The following is a 19075-nucleotide window of genomic DNA, read 5'->3' on the forward strand; positions in this document are numbered from 1 at the left end:
TTAATTGATCTATTTGCTTTTTAATTTATTGTATTTCTTCTTTCAAATCTTCAATAGTTATAGGTTTTTGAATTTTTTTAATATATTAAAATTTTCATTCATTGAGTATTGTGGAGGTTTAATTTCTTGAGTTTTATTTGAATTTTCTGTGAGAATTAAGTTTTTTAAGTTTTGTAAATAGTTTCTTTGTGTTTCCTTATCTTTTATTTTATCTATAACATCAAAAAATACTTACTTATCTACTTTTGAAGATATTACATTTATTGTTTTAATTATTTTTGTTTTTTTCTTTATTTTCTATTTTTTGTACTTCATTAATTTCACTTTGTGTTTTTTTCTATCTTTGATGTTGATATTTCCTCTACCTCTCCTAGGACATAAGAAAACAAAATTTGATTAAATTTTATTTCACTTGAATCTTCACTTGACTTTTCACTTAACTCTTCTTAATCTAATAATTTTTTATTATATGGAGAATTTTCTATTACTTTTCTTGAGGTTAATGTTGCAATTCTTTTAAGGGTTTCCTAAATTTAAAAAACCAAACGAAAAAAGAATTGTGATCCTAACTTGTAATTAAAAAAACAAATACCAATTTTTTTTAAAGAAGCAAACAAACCTTTATTGCGGAAAAAGGAATTCCCATATGTTTCAAACACTAGTAGAGCCAAGTGTCAAACACTGCTTATTACACACATGTATTATAGAGAGATATTTAGAGAGAGAGAGGGGGGGTTAGGTGCTGGACTCCCTGGACAGCTTCTCCTCTGGTGGCTTCACTATGAGGATTGGACATTTTGCATGGTGGGCACAATAGTCACTCACACTCCCTAAAAATGCCCTGCAACCATCGATAATTAAGTTAGCTAAAAGGTCATTAATAATGAACCCTTTTGCACGAGGAAATATGGAAGTCTGTGACATTCTTCAAGCTCCTTTTGTTCTAATAGAGTTTACTTCTAAATTTATTTTAAACATTCCTTCATCCATGTTCCTAGATCTCTTAAATTAATATACATATATATCTATTAAAGAAACATAAAAAAGAAGAAGAAGAGAAATATGAGAAATTATGGGTTCTATTGAAAACAATTTTTGTTTGATAATCAAAAACAATTTTCAATTCTTAATTTAAAAAAAAACTAAAAAATATTTTTAAAAAACATCTTTTTGTGATTTCCAATTATCACCGTGTTTGTTTAAGATTGTTTAAAAAAATGATTATATAAATATAAAAAATGATTATAAAAAAATATTTTTAAAACACATTTAAAAATATAGAAAACAGACTAAGGTTTTACACAAATATTTATTTTACAAAATATCATAAACCAAATTTCAAAAAACTGTATTTCAAAATTACTTTCAAAATACGATTAGTTATCAGAACTAACCATATATGAAATTATTTTTTTAAAAAAAATCTTAAATTAGTATTATATTAAAAGCATATTAAATATAATAAAATAATTAAAAAACATTAAATATATATGAGAAATTATAGGTTCTATAGAAAACAATTTTTGTTTGATAATCACAAACAATTTTCAGTTCTTAATTTTTTTTAAAAAATCTAAAAAAATATTTTCAAAAAACATATTTTTGTGATTTCCGGTTATCACCTTGTTTGTTTAAGATCATTTTAAAAAATGATTATGTAAATATAAAAAATAATTATAAAAAAATATATTTTTAAAACATATTTAAAAATATAACAAACATACTAAGATTCTACACAAACATTTATTTTACAATTTTCAAAATACGATTAGTTACCATAGCTGACCATATACAAGAAGAGACAAGGTAGTTTTAGGTTTTATATCACAAACGTCCATCATCTAATAAATTTTGAAATAAACAAACAATGACTAGGCTTGATTTATAGGGTTTGAATGGAAAAAACAAAATCATATTTGTTTGTGTGTTTTTTATCAGCTCATTTTATGTCTTATATGATGATTAATATTGCAAACATAAAGAGTCACCTTTTGAGCTTGCTAAGGCCTCGGCTGCCTACAAGAAGAAGATCAACATGCATTTGCTCAGCAGCCTGGCAAATCATTTCCTTCGGATCCCCATCCAATATTAGGGTTTCAGCTTTAACCTGCGCAAAGATCAAATCTCAAATGCATCAATGACCGTGAAAGGACTTATACTCTTATCCAGATATGGAAAGCATGATTATAATGGAAGTGAAAAAAATGTAGGTTCCGTTTAGTAGCTGTTTTTTTAAAACAATTAAGGTAACTCTTTTTAAAAATACTTTTCAAAAACACTTTTCAAAACAATTTTTGAAAATTTATAAAATTGGAAACATGTTTATATAATATTTATTTTTAATAATTGTATAATTATTTTTAAAAACAATAATAAGAAAACAATTCAAAACAACTAAAAAAATAATTTTTGTTTGTTTTTTAAGCGCAAAAAAAATAGAAAATAGTTTTTCGGATTATATTTTTCTTTTTTTGAGGAGAAAATTGTCCTAAAAAATAATTGTCAAATGGGATCATAATTTCACATTTTAGTCATTTTTTTCATCTTATTAACTAAGAAAGAGAACATATATAAATCAATTGTAATGAAAGTGGGGTGATATTTTTGGTCACAAGGGACTTACCATCTTATCTTTGCATAGTCGCAATGCCCGAGAAAGTATTACAGAAGAATTTTGCTCTTGGGCTTTCCTCACAGATTCAATTACTGTCGATGTTGCATAAATACCTATTGAATCAGCATAAAAATTTACAACAAATGTAATTGAAAGAAAGACTACCACAATGTGAAATTAAACTCGGATTTAATCAAGATAACAAATTTAAATTTTCGACGACAATTATGTAATAACACATGCGTCCCAAAGTATTGCATACATCATTTTGATTTGGAGTGCCCACCACAATGCATTAGAAAAATTAGTGGTATATTAAAAGTAAGCAAGTTTAATAGCCTAAGGTGAGCCCTAACTTTGAAATTGCAATGGTGTAAATTTACACTACAAGAAGCCATGGGCCTCTTATAATTTTCATTTGTTTCTTATAATCACGTAAACAAAGAAAGATATCAATGTTTCTTAAGTACATGACATTTACAAATTCATGTATGATTTCTTCGATATTTTAAGAAATTTACCTTATTAGGGTAACTATCATATTGGCTCATCCAATATTCTAAAACTGATGGTTGATTAATGAGATTAATTTTCACGTCTTATAACAATTGTAACTTGTTTTACCCACTAATTTTTATTGAAATTTTATATTATGCACATTTTTTAGTACTTTAAAGTTTATGACAAGTGAAATTATGTGATTCTCTTTTTTCTTATTGTTTTAGGAATAGTTCACTGGATTCGAAAACCCTTTCCCATGTGAATGTATGTTTTGAATTTATGAATATTTTCACAAGTTTTTCTGAATACGATTGCTTATAGTTTTCTTTTATATTGTATTTAATTTTATTGAAAAGTTACTGGTAACATGGCTGGAATAGCTCAGTTGGTTAGAGCGTGTGGCTGTTAACCACAAGGTCGGAGGTTCAAGCCCTCCTTCTAGCGTAGATCTTTTTCCCCCTCAAACTCTTATTCTAGCATTGATTAATGTATTTGTTACAATGATGTTGTTTCTTACCTAAAATTGTTAATGAATGCAATTACTTTTTAATTCACGCTAATTAAAAAGACAAAATAGAGGAATTATTAATGACATTTTCTTATAAAATAATAGTAATAATTTAATATATTTTCAAATATCTCAAAATATTAATATTATTATGATGATAGTTTAAGAATTAATAATTGAGTTTTTTTATAAAAAAAAAAGTATTAAAATAAGATATCTAAAAGTTAAATTACAAATTAAAACCAAAACATACTAATTTTATTCTATATTTTTAAATATAAAAAATATTCTATTTTTAGTGAAAATGTTTTTACATTAATAATAAACTTTCAAAAATTTTAAAATATTTTTTAAATTTTATCAAATATCTAATTTTTATGCTTGATTATATAGTCACGTACATAAACATTTATATGACCCTTTTTTTAACTCATCACTTACAACAGTAAAATTAAATAAATACAAAATTTTCTGGGGAAAAAAACAAAATAAAAATAAAAATAATTTTAAAAAATAAAACCGAAAAACCTCGGAGTGTAAATGCGGAAGAATTTAGTACTGACCAGGTCCCGCAGGTAAGACGTAGTTATGGAATGGCTGCTGCACATGGACCACCGTCACCATCCCCACCTCCTCCGTCTCCACCGCCGCTCCCTTCCTCCGGAACAGATTCTCCAACGCCCACTGCAGCGCATAGAAGCTGCTCTCGCTCTGGTCCACCGCCACCATCACATTCATCTCCTTCACGGCCTCCGCCTCCGCCTCCGCTTTCCTTGCCAGCTGCCGCCGCTCTTCCGCCTGCACCTCAATCGCCACCCCCTTACCCTCAGTCGCCATTGCCCTCATCTCCGGTGTCTGCGCTGCGGTTTCCATCCTCCCTCTGCTACAAATCCTGGTGCTTGGGTCTCTTATATGGGATTTGAATGACTGTTGTGTCCCTCGTGTTCAGCGGATGAGTAGGGGTGTTTTAGTCATTTTAGTTGGTTAAGTACACGAGTCGACTCACGCCGGTGGCAGATGTGTTCAAAGAAAGTCCGGCGCGACACGTTGCGGCCATGCACGTAGAATCCAAGTAACGGCGGTGGATTTGGCGCTGTTCCGATCACTAGTCTCTTTTGTCTTTTTGCTTTTCTACCTGCAACATATTTCCATAAATACATATAAATATAAATTTATCATAATTATTTTTAGGATAAGCCATATTATGATTGCAGGAAGACGATAATTACATTATTTTATTTTCGACAATTCTATAAAACGTTAAGTATTCTTTTAAAAAATCTAACTGTTTTTTAAAAGAGAGAATTAGGGTGAGGGAACTAGGTTATGATGATAACTGCTTTCGAAATAATTTTAAAAAATAGTTTTTGAAAACCGGATTTTATAGAATAAAAGTTTATTTAAAAACATAAAATATTTTAAACTTATTTTTAATAGTCGAAATATGTTTTAAAAATAAAATTTATATTTAGTGTTTTATTTTTAATTATTTTATATATTTGTATTTTTTTTAAAAACAACTTTTAAAAACAAGTGAAAATAATAAAAAAAACAAATGTTTTTTTTTAAATACTCTATTTTATCTTCTTAAAAACAAAAAACAAAAAATAGCTTTTGATTGTTATATGTTTTTGGTTATAGATAACAAAAAATTGTTCTAAAAAATATTTTCTAAATAGGTCCTTATGATTCAGGGTTTGTGAAATGAACACAAAAAACACTCATAATGATTGGATGAGTAGAAATATAGTTTAATATAATAAGAAATTTTAAATTATTTAATATATTAAACAAGTGTTTGATGTCAGGAATTCAAAATGAGATATTTATTAGAAAAAGTAGAAGAATTCAAAAAAGTTTTGGGACAAAAATATTTTTCATTAATTTCCTTTTAAACGTCAATCTTATCTTTTGTCCTTAATTTTAAAAAAAAATTGAGATAATAATTTTTTTTAATATATCAATTTTTAAAAATCGTATTAAAAAAGTCATTATATTCTTAAAATAGTTATAAAAAAGTTTTTATATTTTAGATAAGAGTTGCTATTATTTTTTATTTTTAAAAATACAAAATAAGAAATGTATCCAAATAAATTAAATAAATTAATATATACTTGTGGATCCCGAATTTTGGCTCATGCGTTTTCCACTCAAAGGCGAGCTCGATTTTTATTTCGAAAAATGATTTTTATTGATTAGGAAAAATGACTTGGAGTCATCACTTATTTTTGTTTTATTTTTAAAGGGTAAACAAAATAAGAAAGAAAAACCCTAAATGTGACTCCTTATTTTGGAAAAGGTGGTCTGTGAAAAACCGGATCTGGTTCGGGGGTCAAGTTACTTATCGGGAAGGTACGGTAAAGACTGTAGCACCCCTCTAAGTCCCTAAAGTCGGGTCTCTACTAATAGAATGAAGCAATGGTGACAATTAACTAATTAATCATGGGGATCAAAATTATTAATCAAGCAAATGAGAATGTATAAGTCATAGTGAAAAGCAATATATACAAATAATGATGAAATCTAATTACGAAAATATACATAATAAATAATAAGAGAATTATACAGAATGATTTATTGAATTAAATAAATAAAAGATATTAAAAAAAGTTTTAAAGAAATTTCAAATGATTTTATTAAAAATGATTTTGAATTAATGATTTCAATTTATTTACTTACAAAAAAGAATCAATTTATTTTCTCAACTTCGTTTGTATTCAATTTTCAAAAAAAAGTTATTTACACTTAGTATCAAAAGAATTTATTACAAAATTTCAATTTGGGCACAAAAATTATTTTTACTTGCTTTTAGTAGAAAATAATGGATTTTTACAATTTTATTTACAAAAATATTTAGATTCATTTTCATTTAAAATAGTGATTTTTACAAATTATTTAAAATGACATAACTTTATTTGCAAAAGAAATTTTAATTAAAAAGAAAAAAAAATTAAATCCTTAATTTCTAAAAAATACTTTTAATCCCATTTTAATTAAGGGAAAAGATTTCATTTAAGAAAAACATTTTTTTGGACAATTTTATTAAAAATTAAATTTTGGGGAAATTTTATTAAAAACAAATTGGGCAATTTTTATTAAACAAATAAATTTTTTGGACAATGTCACTAAAAACAATTTTTTGAATTCTATTAAAAACAATTTTTTTTGGATTTTTCTAAATGCATTTTTCTAAATTTTTATAAATAAAAAAAAACTTTCTTTTATTAAAAATAATATTTTAAAATCATTGTTTCATCAAAACACATTTACTGAATTCTTCCTCTCATTTAAACAAAATTTCTAGTTTGTTCGATGTTCAATTCTATACACACAAGTAAATATACACAGATAAATATTTATAGAAATCAATAGAAATAAAACTAAATATAAATGAGAAATCAAATATGTACCCAGTAGGCTTACAACAAGTTCAATGCTCCATTTACAGCTTTTCGAGTCTCACTTTGTTCCATGAAATTCCATGCTCCACGTGTCATAAGTTCATGCTCAGCCAACAGGTTCACAGAACGAGCCCATGCAAAAACAAAAAAATAGCACAAGTGGGTAACCAAAATAAATCCAATGAGGTCTAAATTTAATATCTTATAATTCAAACCTAATTTAATAAATAAACCCAAATTCACAACCAAAATTAAGCCCAATTTGATATCCAATAAATATACAAACTCAAAACACAAAGATCGGCAGCCTAAATCATAAAATTTAATCAAAATCCAAGCCCAACAACATAACAACCTTCAAAGTCCCAAATAAAGATCGCACAGTGCAAATAGGCCAAGTCCAAAGGTAATAAAAAAAAACACAAATCCAACTCATTCCCGTGTCATCATCCAAAGCTCAAGATCAAGATCGAATCCCAATTAATAAACAAGCCAAACAAATAATAATAATTATAATACTAATAAAATAAATAAACAAAATAAAAACTACTATGGAAATCAACAAACTTTCCCAAACTTGAACCCTTGAATAGTGATGATTATGGGAGGATATGGGGTGAGATAAGCATCCATGGGTGATGATCCATGAAAGGAAAATGATAGTGGCGATGCCCATGGGTACGAGTGTGGGAAAAGAAAACGAAATAAATCAAAACAAGAAAAATGGAAGAAGAAGAGAAAAGGTGAAGGCTCTGAGTGGAGTGATGGCAAAAAGAAGATGAAGAGCAGGATGGGGGAACCCCCCAAAATGAAAAGAAAAAAAACCTAAAATCCCCAGAGAGAGAATTAGGGAGCCAGCAGCAAAAAGGGGGAGGGCGGTGGTCTCGGCCAGTTCTCGAAGCCTAGGGGAGAAAATTAAAAAAAAAAAGGCTTAGAGGGCTTGAATGGGGGGCCGGCCATCTCAACCTTGGGAATGGGGGGATGTTAATAAAAAATGGCAAAAATGATGGAAAGTAGAAATTGAGGGGGCTTGGACGTGGGTTGATGGGGGTAGGGGAGAGAGAGAGAAATGAGGGAAATAAAAGGAAAAAGAAAAATAAATAAAAATATAATATAATATAATAATAATAATAAAAATAATAATAATAGTAAAAATAAAATAAAATACAAAATGATAAAAACAAATAATTAAATAGTGAGTGAGCCAAAAACATCACTTGTAATTGGGATTTAAAATCTAAGAACAAAATTGAGTTTAAAGTTAATGTAAAAATAAAATTGAGACAAATTTTGGGGTTTACAATACTTTATTTTAAAGTATTTTATTTATCAACTAAACTAATATCCTTTTCTTTTTTTTTTTTATCATGAGTTCATTTTGTTGGGAATATTCTAACACTATTTAAAAATATATTTTTTCACTTAACTAACTTTAACATACTATGTTTTATTTTTATAGACTTATTTTCGTTATTGTAATGATTTGTTTTACTTATTTATAAATCATTTAAGCTGATATTCGATCTAATTGTATTAATAAATTTAAGGCATGTTGAAAACTTATTTGATTAATTCAGATCACTTAAAGATGGTATACAAATATAAAACTTATAGTAGAAGATTTTGAAATGGAAATAGTAGCATTAATAGACTCAGGAGCTGATATGAATTATATTCAAGAAGGATTAATTATTGTTAAATATTATGAACAAACCGGACAAGAACTTTATGCTGCAAACAAAGGAAAATTAGAAATATAATTTAAACTTCAAAATATTCATATATGTCAAGATAATTATTGTTTTAGAACTCAATTTATATTAGTACAAAATATGATTGAACCTTTAATCTTAGGAACTCCTTTTATTACATTACTTTACCCTTTTCAAGTAAATGATGAAGGTGTCAAAACTACAATATTAGGAAACACCATATTTTTCCCTTTTATATATTCATTAACTAAAAAAGAAATACATCAAGTCCAAAGTGATTCAATAAATAAAAGAATAAATTTAATTCAAAGAAAACAAGCTCATATAAATTATCTATCAAAAGAAATTCAATATAAAAAGATAGAAGAACAACTTGTAGAAGAAAAGATTCAAAAGAGAATAAAAGAAATCCAAGATCTTTTTCAAAAAGAAATTTGTTCTGATCTTCCAAATGCTTTTTGGTTTAGAAAGAAACATGAGATAAGTCTGCCTTACGTTCAAAGCTTTGATGAATCTAAAATTCCTACTAAGGCTAGACCTATTCAAATGAATGAAAAACTTTTAGAATATTGTAAACAAGAAATTGATTCATTATTAAAGAAGAAATTAATCAGACCCTCAAAATCTCCTTCGAGTTGTGCCGCTTTTTATGTACAAAATGCTGCTGAGGTAGAAAGAGGAGCACCAAGATTAGTCATTAATTATAAACTTTTAAATAAAGTATTACAATGGATAAGAAACCCTATTCCTAATAAGCAAGATCTACTCAAAAGACTACATAGTTCTGTAATTTATTCAAAATTTGATATGAAATCTGGATTTTGGCAAGTTCAAATTAAAGAAGATAGGTACAAAACTGCTTTTACTATCCTTTTTGGTCATTATGAATGGAATGTCATGCCTTTTGGTCTCAAAAATGCCCATTCTGAATTCCAAAATATTATGAATGATATTTTCAATCCTCATTTTCAATTTATAATTGTATACATTGATGATGTTCTAGTATTTTATAATTTATTAGAAAAACATTTTGTTCATCTAAAAAAGTTTTTCAATGTCATTAAAGCAAATGGAATGACTTGTTCTGCTCCAAAAATGAAATTATTTCAAACAAAAATTAGATTTTTAGGACATGAAATTTTTCAAGGAAAAACAAAACCAATTCAAAGGTAAATAGAATTTCCTGATGAAATAAAAGATAAAAAACAATTGCAAATATTTCTAGGTTGTTTAAATTACGTTTCTGATTACTTCAAAGATTTGAGAATCATTTGTGAACCCTTATACAAAAGACTTAGAAAAAATGCACCTGCATGGACTAAACATCATACTAGTTTGGTAAAAGAAATTAAACAAAGAGTCAAACGTTTACCATGCATTAGCATCCCTCATCCAAATGCATTGCTCATTGTAGAATCAGATGCATCTAATTTTGGTTATGGAGGCATATTAAAGCAAGAATATAACAATCAAGTGCATATAGTTAGATATCATTCAGGGATCTGGTTGGGCGCTCAAATAAATTATTCAACTGTAAAAAAAGAAGTTTTATCAATAGTTTTATGTATTTCAAAATTTCAAAGTGATTTGATAAATAAAAAATTTCTTTTAAAAATTGATTACAAAGTTGCAAAAGATATTTTACAAAAAGATGTTAAAAATTTAGTTTCAAAACAAATTTTTGCAAGATGGCAAACTTTACTTTCAAACTTTTATTTCGAAATTGAATTTATCAAAGGAGAGTTGAATTCCCTTCCTGACTTCCTTACTCGGGAGTTTTTGCAAGGTAAGGATCCTTCTCCCTCCTAATGGGTACTCCCGTTAGGCCTCAACTCCCTTCCTCATCCAAGAAAACCAAAGCTTCATATGCCATGATCTCAAATTTTCCAAATGTGCGTCCTACTTTTCCATTATAAACATCAAATTTCTTTCAAGTTTTGAGTCCAGATTTTCCTCCTCTTCAACCTTCAAAAAGTTTTATTCAAGCTTCTAAATTAACCCCTAAAAATATTGATGTTTAGAGACAATCCAGCCTTAACGCTATTTCAACATTACCTTCTCCTTCTCAGTCTCCTTCTCATTCCTTTTCTTATAGTCAATATGTTAAAAAACCCAAAACCTTAGAAATTGCTTTCATTGAGCTAGAGTTTAATTATGAAGAGATTCCTAAAATTCTTCCTTACATCTTTCCTAAAAGAGTCAACTTCAATTCAAATGATCCTTTGAAAACTCGTCAATTTTATGAGTTTATCTTGGTGGACACCAATTCAGTTGAAATTACTCATAACACTGATAAAAACAATCCTCAGAGGATTGCTTTTTCAAAATGTCAAATTCTCAGAGTCATGACCATTGCGGATTGGAATAAAAAACCCTTCGCTTGCAAGGCTTTTAGTAAACCTTTTCATCTCATGAGCTACAATTACATAGATTACATGGATGCTTGGTATAATATGTTTTATTTACAAAGCTACCAGCATTCTTGGTTCATCCAATTTTCAAGAAATTGCAATACCAAATTTCCTGCTTGGTTTAAAAAATGGTGGACTTTCTTTGGTCTACTAGACTCCTTATTTCCTCCTGAAATTCAAGAAAAATTCAACTTCTACAAGAGCAAGACTTCATCTCAGTCTATCACTCAACCCATACTCCTGACTTTCTGTTTGAAATTAAGAATTCCATAGTTCTCTCATGGAATATTATCAAGAAGCAATAGCAACCTCCTCCATTTCCATTATCTCTTTCAAGAGAATTCAACATCAAATGGTGGGACAAATTCAATCATGATTTTGCATGTCAACAGAAGGTTTTGCAATTAATTTCAACAAGGCCAGGATCATCTAATTCAAAAGATTCAACTAGTTCTTCTCAAGGATCGACTCAAGAAGAATTCCTAACTTTGAAAAGCAAATGTCAAGCTTCATTAGCAGCCGCTACTGATTTAGAGCAATATCGTCAAGGACTCATTCAAACCCTCAAACAGTTTGGAGATCAAGAAAATGAAGAAACTAAAGATGCAATTTTATCAGATGACTCATACGTAGACCATGAGTTTATCCTTTACGGAGGACCTATGAGTCAATCCAGATAAAAGATTTTAAGAATCTTTTGTACATCTGTATCTTTGTAAATTTGCTTCCTTGTGATTATCCAGTAAAAAAAAAAAGTATGTAAAGTCTGAAAGTGTGAAAAGTTTGTAAAGTAAAAAAAAAAAAAAGCAAAAAAAAAAGTCACATCAAAAGTCATGAATAGTAGTGAATAGTAGAATTTGTCTACTTTTTACTACTTTGCAAGCAACGTGGATAATGGGAAAGTAAAGAGAAATTTTCTCTTTTCAAGTCTCTGACAAAGAAAATAAAAAATATTCTTCCTCTGCAGACTTCATTGACACAGCTGTCTCTACACGTGATGGATTTCAAAAAATTTCAAGATTGAAGATTCAATAGAATTTCAAGTCCGAATCCTCGTCTATAAATAGAGTCTCAACGTTCTTCATCAGGCAGAGTTGAGAAGAGAGCTTCAAGAGCAGAGAAAATTTAGAGAGTGCAAAATTTGAGAGTTCAAAAAAATTTTCTCTTGTAATTTTCTTCTTTCAGTCTGTTGTATTCATCAACCTGAGTCATCCCTCTGCTGTCAACCAGCCTGTAATCATCAACTCTCTGTAATCAAGGTATATTTTCAATAAACAAAATTTTCAGATTCAAATATCTGCGTTATTATGTTTAAATTTCTGCAATAAATTAGACAGAATTAGACATTAAATATTTATGTTTTTATGCTTGGAGATCATTAGACAAAATTAATTATTGTGTGCATGAACTGTTGTATGTCCTAGGTGCAAATGGTATTAGAGCCATTTTCTGCTTAAGAATCGAGTGGTGTTACGAGTTGGAACAATAATTAATCGCAAATTTAGTCCTGCCTTAGTTTGTGTTGAATTTCCTGTGAACGGATTGGTCAGCCTGTGATAGCGATGTTTAAGGGCAGAAGGAGTGTAAGTCTCGTATTGATCCGCTTGTGGTGGTCCCTATTCAGGAAATTATATGAATTGATTAAGGATAAAATTGTGATTATTTTCTGTGACAATGAGTAATATTATTAGGGGATTAAGTAGAATTAGTTCTTCCAGATCTCTTAGGTCCCATGATAGTTCTGCATCTGCATTAAATATTTCTGCATATGATTTAGAAAGATCTTCATATAAGGTAATCAACTTTACTACATCATCACCTGCATCATTAGCTGCATCATCATTTGCATCATTTTATAGTCATCACATAAAATTTAATATTTCAAAATTAGATGAAGAAATGAGTCAAATAGAAAATCAACTAAAAAATATGTCAAACTTTATTCCGGAAATTCCTCTTTTTAAAGAAGAGTCCGAGTCAATTATTTTTTCTCATGATGAACCTCCTTTAAACATAAATATCATTAGAAAAATAAATATTAAAAGAAATCATTTTGTTCCTGAAGTAGAATTTATCAAAACAAATTATTTTTCTTCTGAAAATACTGCAAAAAGAAATTATTTTCAACAACTTCCATCTCAAGTTAGAAATGCTTTACGAGAACAATACGAAAAATATATGCAACAAGTTAGGATTACAATTCCTTTTTTCCTTTGGTTTTTCAAATATAGGAAACCCCTTAAAAGAATTGCAACATTAACTTCAAGAAAAGCAATCGAAAATTCTCCACATAATAAAAAATTGTTAAAGCAACAAAACTCAAATCAAGAAGAGTCAAGTAAAGAATCAAAAGAAGAGTCAAGTGAGACAAAATTTAATAAAATTTTGTTTTCTTTTACCCCGGGAAAGGTGGAGGAATCAAAGATAGAAGAAAAAACACTAAAAGAAATTAATGAAATACAAAAAATAGAAAATAAAGAAAAAACAAAAACAATAAATTTAATATCTTCAAAAGTAAATAAACAAATATTTTTTGATGTTGTAGATAAAATTCAAGATGAAGAAACACAAAGAAATTATGTAAAAATTTTGAAAAATTTAATTCTTAATGAAGACTCAAATAAAATTCAAATTAAACCTACACAATATTCAATGGATGAAATTTATAATAGATTCAAAAAGACTTAAAGGCCAATAACTATTAAAGACTTGGAAGAAGAAATAAAAACTCAAATAAATCAATTAAAATTAGAAAATTATTTTTATAGACTTATTTTCGTTATTGTAATGATTTGTTTTACTTATTTATAAATCATTTAAGCTGATATTCGATCTAATTGTATTAATAAATTTAAGGCATGTTGAAAACTTATTTGATTAATTCAGATCACTTAAAACTTGCTCATATCTTTTGTAGTGTCTATGGCATCCATGTTGTCATAGAGAATATTAGGACAATAATAATCAAATCTGTTTATTTGTATTTTCCTTAATTATCATAACTCATATTAAAAATTTACCTATTAAGATGGGTTGAATCTTGGGTTTGGTTTGCAGCTAAATCATTAGTCAACCCAACCTCTAACCCAAAGTGCTTAATTGACTCCAGTTCATTATAATTTTTTCAATTTTAGATTAAGTTCAAATTATACTCGGATTGATTATATTAGACTTGAATTGGACAAGGTGTATTTATCAAATTCAAGTGGGTTTCAATTAAACCAACCTATAATGACATTTTTAACTTTTTCTTCTATACATTTATATAAGATGATATTTCCACTATAGTATGCCTTTTGTATATACTAAAAAACACGACTAATCAATTGTGTTACATATACATTTTAGGTTTAAATTATTGTTTTGTACTCAGATCTTACTTTATTACTTTGTATCTCCATTTATTTGTGTGTAACCTCGTTTATTTATACTTTAGCCTTATATATCCAATGACCTAGATTTCACCGTATACTTTTAATCAAAGATAAAAATATTGGTTTTGACAGATATCCCGATAACTTAATTTTACAAATATATCGATTTATTTTAAATTTAACCCCATATATCCAATGACCTAGATTTCACTATATGCTTTTAATTAAGGATATAAATATCAATTTTGACGGATACATCGATAACTCGAGTTTACAAATATATAAGGAAATATTTGTGGATATTTTGATATAAAATATCAGTGAAATGAAAATTGATTAAAACTCATGAAAAATGTTGGGAAAAGTTAAAAAAAATATATATATAAAAAGTAATAATATAAATATTAAGATTGTTTGTTAAAAAAGTTGATATATATACGATAAAGCTATGATATTTAACAATAATATTCAGGGTTTAATATACTTTACCCCCCAACCTATAGCATGTTTTGCATATTGCACCCTCAAGTTCAAGATTGAGCAATGTACTCTGCATCATTTCTAATTTCATGTAATGTGCATTGTTTTAAAGACACCGTTATTTTTTTTGGATGGAAAGACACATGCTCTCCACATGATTGAGGGTAATAATGGTTGTTTTTTTTTTTTTTTTTGTATAAACCCCTAATCTGTAGCAGCCCTCATCTCAATCGTTACTTGCTTCTGGAATCCCCACCTCTAAGCCTTATCTTCCCTGTTCTTCCTTTGAAGCCCTATAATGCCAATCCCTCAAAGTTGTTGTTGAAACCCCAAATTCTCCTTGTTCATGGGATAGAAAATTTCAAAATCCCCAAATAATTCTTTAGCCCTAGAATCCCACATAGCTCAAGATTTCTCCACGAAGTGATCGTTGAAGGTTGAAGTTGAAGATTTGTCCCTTGAGGTTGAAGATTCGTGAAGGCAAACGAGAACTTCAAGATTAATGGATTTTCCAGTCCATTGTTATTATGGTAATGAGGCTCATGTTATGACATCGTGGACAAATTTAAATTATGGTAAAAGGTTTTTGGGATGCTAAAAATACAAGGTAATATTATGTTTGTTTGTCAAATTTTTTAGATTTATCCTTGGTTTTTTGTAGACATGTGTTAAATTTGTTGGTACAAAAGTATGGAGGTTGTGGATTCTTCCTTTGGTATGATGGTCCCATGTGTGATAGACAAAAGTAAATAATACCTGAATTGTTGAATGTTGTGAAGAATAAGGAGGATGAAGTTGTGGTGAATCAAAGAAGGGTTAAATGCATGTTTTGGATGATGATGATATTATGGACAACCTGTTTCCTTCTTTTGGTCATCTCGGTTCAGAGAAAATGTGGTCTTTTGGATGAAGGCTTCCCAAAGCTACTTGGAAATTAGAAGACTCATACCTTGGGTTTAATTTTGTTTTTGTGTAAACTGTTTGATTGGTTGAAGGCTCCTTACTAGAGGTTTGAATTTTGTATTTTCTATAAAACATTTGAACAAATGAGGAGTTGTGGTGGGGTCCTTGATGGAAGGAGCTAGAATTACTGTGTAATTTTGTAGTTAATGAAATGAACAAATTAAATTACGAATTTGATTCTAGGTTTTTTACACTTTGATTTTTAATTCATGGTGTTTAAATGATTCATTTTGGCAATATGCAATATGCATTATGAGAAAATGCAGTTTTATGGAATATGTAGCTCATCTCCAAGTTTAATATGCAACTCTCTGTTTTATGTCCTTGAGTTACATCAAATTTTCAAGTGTTAATATTGGTATTAACTTTTGAAATGGGTCTTGCTATTAGCATCTCAAATGTTGCCTTCTTTAAAAGCATAATTTAAAGAGAGTGTGGCTTGCAATTTTTATGCAAAAGTATGACACAAACATATATAATCAAGGGAGTAGCCTGTACTAGACAACCTGCACAATTGACATACAAAAAAATAGCTTGCAGTAGACATACATAGAAAGCACAATTAACAGCCTGCACTAGATAGCAACCAATCCCATATAACAAAAAAAAAAAAAAAAAACCATGCACTAAACAACATACCATCCAATCCCACAGAAAATAGGAAAATGGTTGGCACCAACAATGCCAAATATTGGCAGCAAAAAAAGCCTATGTTAATTATATAATCAAGTTAAGTTATTCATCATGTATTACTTACAAAATCATGTAATGCATTTGCATCCTATGACATATAATTATAGCATGTGTTACTTACAAAATAGGACATTCTACGATAATATAAAAACAAGTGTTCCCATGGTGCCTAATAAGTATAAACCTGTAACAAAATGTACAATTTCCCAAATGTTGTCCTTCCAACCCAATCTAACAACTGTGTACATTCATGTAAAATATACCAAAAAAATATCCTAGAAAATGAACAAAAAAAAAAAAAACTTGTCTTCTTAATACTACATAGCACTGTGTAATGCCCGATGTTGTAGTTTATTGTTGGGTACCTTGTTCCAACTAAGTCTCATGCGAACCTCTCCCTAATTTACAAGCTCTTTTGTTATGACTTTCCTTGCAACGTACCTTACACTTCATCACCAAATAATTTCTCTTCAGCTTGGAAACATTCTAAGTTGGTTCATCAGGTTCTCCTATCCTCAATGCCTTTGGTCTTTTAGGTTGTTTGTGATAGCATGGAGGATGCAATATAGGTAGTCCTTGTTGTGGCCATATATCAACCCCATCCATTGGATTGGGGAAGTGTTGATAAGCCCTTTTATATGTTGCCACATGATAGCATGAGTGCAAAAAGCTTTCTACTTCCAAATTCCTATCAAATGTGGCTGCCACTACATGTGCACAAGGAATACCGATTAAGTCTTATTTTTTGCATTTGCAAGTTTGATTGGCAAGATCAACAACATATCTAGCACTATGCATGCAATTGATTTCAAACTGCAATCCACCAACCCAAGTAGGTGTGCAAGCAGCTGCATCAACCTTATTATTCTCCAAAATCTAGTGGATATTAGGACATAGTAATCTATCCCACTTAGTCATGTAGATCTTCTTTGCATTCATCCTTCTCATCAAATATACCCTTATGTCTTCCAACATACTCATTATTGGTTTCTATCTTATTTCAACAAGAGTTGCATTAAATGACTTACACATATTGTTCAGTAAGATATCACACTTAAATTAAGTGCCAAAAGGAGATCTTAACCAGTAAACTACCAACTTGGAGGCTAACCAATTATAAATATTTCTATCTTCTTCTTTCATCCACTCCATGTGTCTACTAAAAGTAGGGATATTTGAAACAGTGGTTGTTTTCCAAACTCTATCTTTTAATGCTAGTCCCTTGAGCTTTTGGTTGAAATTGTTGTATAAGTGTCTCAAATAATGTCTATGCTCTAAGTTGGGCAACAATTCCTCAATAGCAAACACCAACCCCTTCACACAAAAATTACAAAACTGCTAAAGAAGAAAAAAATGGAAAACAAATGAAAAAACATAAAATAAAATAAAATTAACCTTAAAACTTAAAATAGGCTGCCATGCATACAAAAATTAACAATGTACATTTAAGTTGTTAGAAAATATGGCTCAATTTATCATGTTGGACTATAATGCACCCTTGAAAAACAATGAATCATCTTGGGCTTAAGGGCCTAATAGGGTGCTCCCATGGCTCAAACCCGTGATCTTGACTTTTATATCAATTATTTGATTAAACTTTTGCTATCCCATTTGAAAACTAATTGATATTTAGTGAGGGTGGGTTAAACCTTTTATAACATTCAACTAACATCATACGAGTGATCCATCATTAGGCCGAAGAGCAACACTTGCATTCCAACACAAGCCCTTATGGTTTGATCCCTTTTTTCACCTCAATGATGCTATTAGTTGTCATAACCCTTTAAAAATTAATTATTACTTCTCTTCATTGTAATTTGATTTAATCCTTTTAGAAATTTTTGTTATGATCTTATTCAAAATACTCTAAATAGTTGTCTTTTTATAAAACCAAAACAAACTCTCTTCTTACATGTTATAAGCCAAACTCACCCATGCTCAAATGATTGCAGTAATGCAAATTAACTCAAGATATAACATAAAACCTGCAATCACAAACCAATTTTGATTGCCATGAAACTATAATTAAAATAACAAATGATTTAATATATATTAAATAATATAAAACATATTTCATACAACAAAAATGAGTCTAATGACTCCATGTAATATGACTTGTGAAATTCAAACAAAACAAATTAAAACAGAATCATATCATAATACTTAAAACACATTTAAATTAGCTTAAACTTGACTATTGTTGGATTGTAAAACTTAAATCAATTTTGTTACACTTCGCTCAAGATTTCGGGGATCGAGTTGTCCGATCAGCTTGTGGGGTTGAAGGGGGTAGCCCTCACCAAAGATCAAATACTTATTAAATGAATCCATATACAATAAATATTAAAGTTTTTAATAGATATAATACATTATTGAATAAATTATCCATTAGTGTAACACTTCATGTTTCTATTTTTA

General features: G+C 28.8%; 1 protein-coding gene and 1 non-coding gene across 2 annotated transcripts; one reads left to right on the forward strand and one right to left on the reverse strand.

Moving 5' to 3' along the window:
* Nucleotides 1-595: 595 nt before the first annotated feature.
* LOC100254700 (universal stress protein A-like protein) lies at nt 596-8065 on the reverse strand. Its single transcript, XM_002266710.5, has 5 exons — nt 7047-8065; nt 4187-4758; nt 2624-2727; nt 1989-2107; nt 596-841 (listed from the first exon to the last, which is right to left on the reverse strand). The coding sequence occupies exons 2-5, from the start codon at nt 4494-4496 to the stop codon at nt 736-738; spliced, it is 639 nt and encodes a 212-aa protein (XP_002266746.3). The 5' UTR covers nt 4497-4758; nt 7047-8065; the 3' UTR covers nt 596-735.
* On the forward strand, nt 3486-3559 carry TRNAN-GUU (transfer RNA asparagine (anticodon GUU)). Its single transcript has one exon. It is a non-coding gene; the product is annotated as a tRNA-Asn (tRNA).
* Nucleotides 8066-19075: the final 11010 nt, after the last annotated feature.

This window comes from Vitis vinifera, chromosome 8 (genome assembly GCF_030704535.1).
Source record: "Vitis vinifera cultivar Pinot Noir 40024 chromosome 8, ASM3070453v1".
NCBI lineage: Eukaryota > Viridiplantae > Streptophyta > Magnoliopsida > Vitales > Vitaceae > Vitis > Vitis vinifera.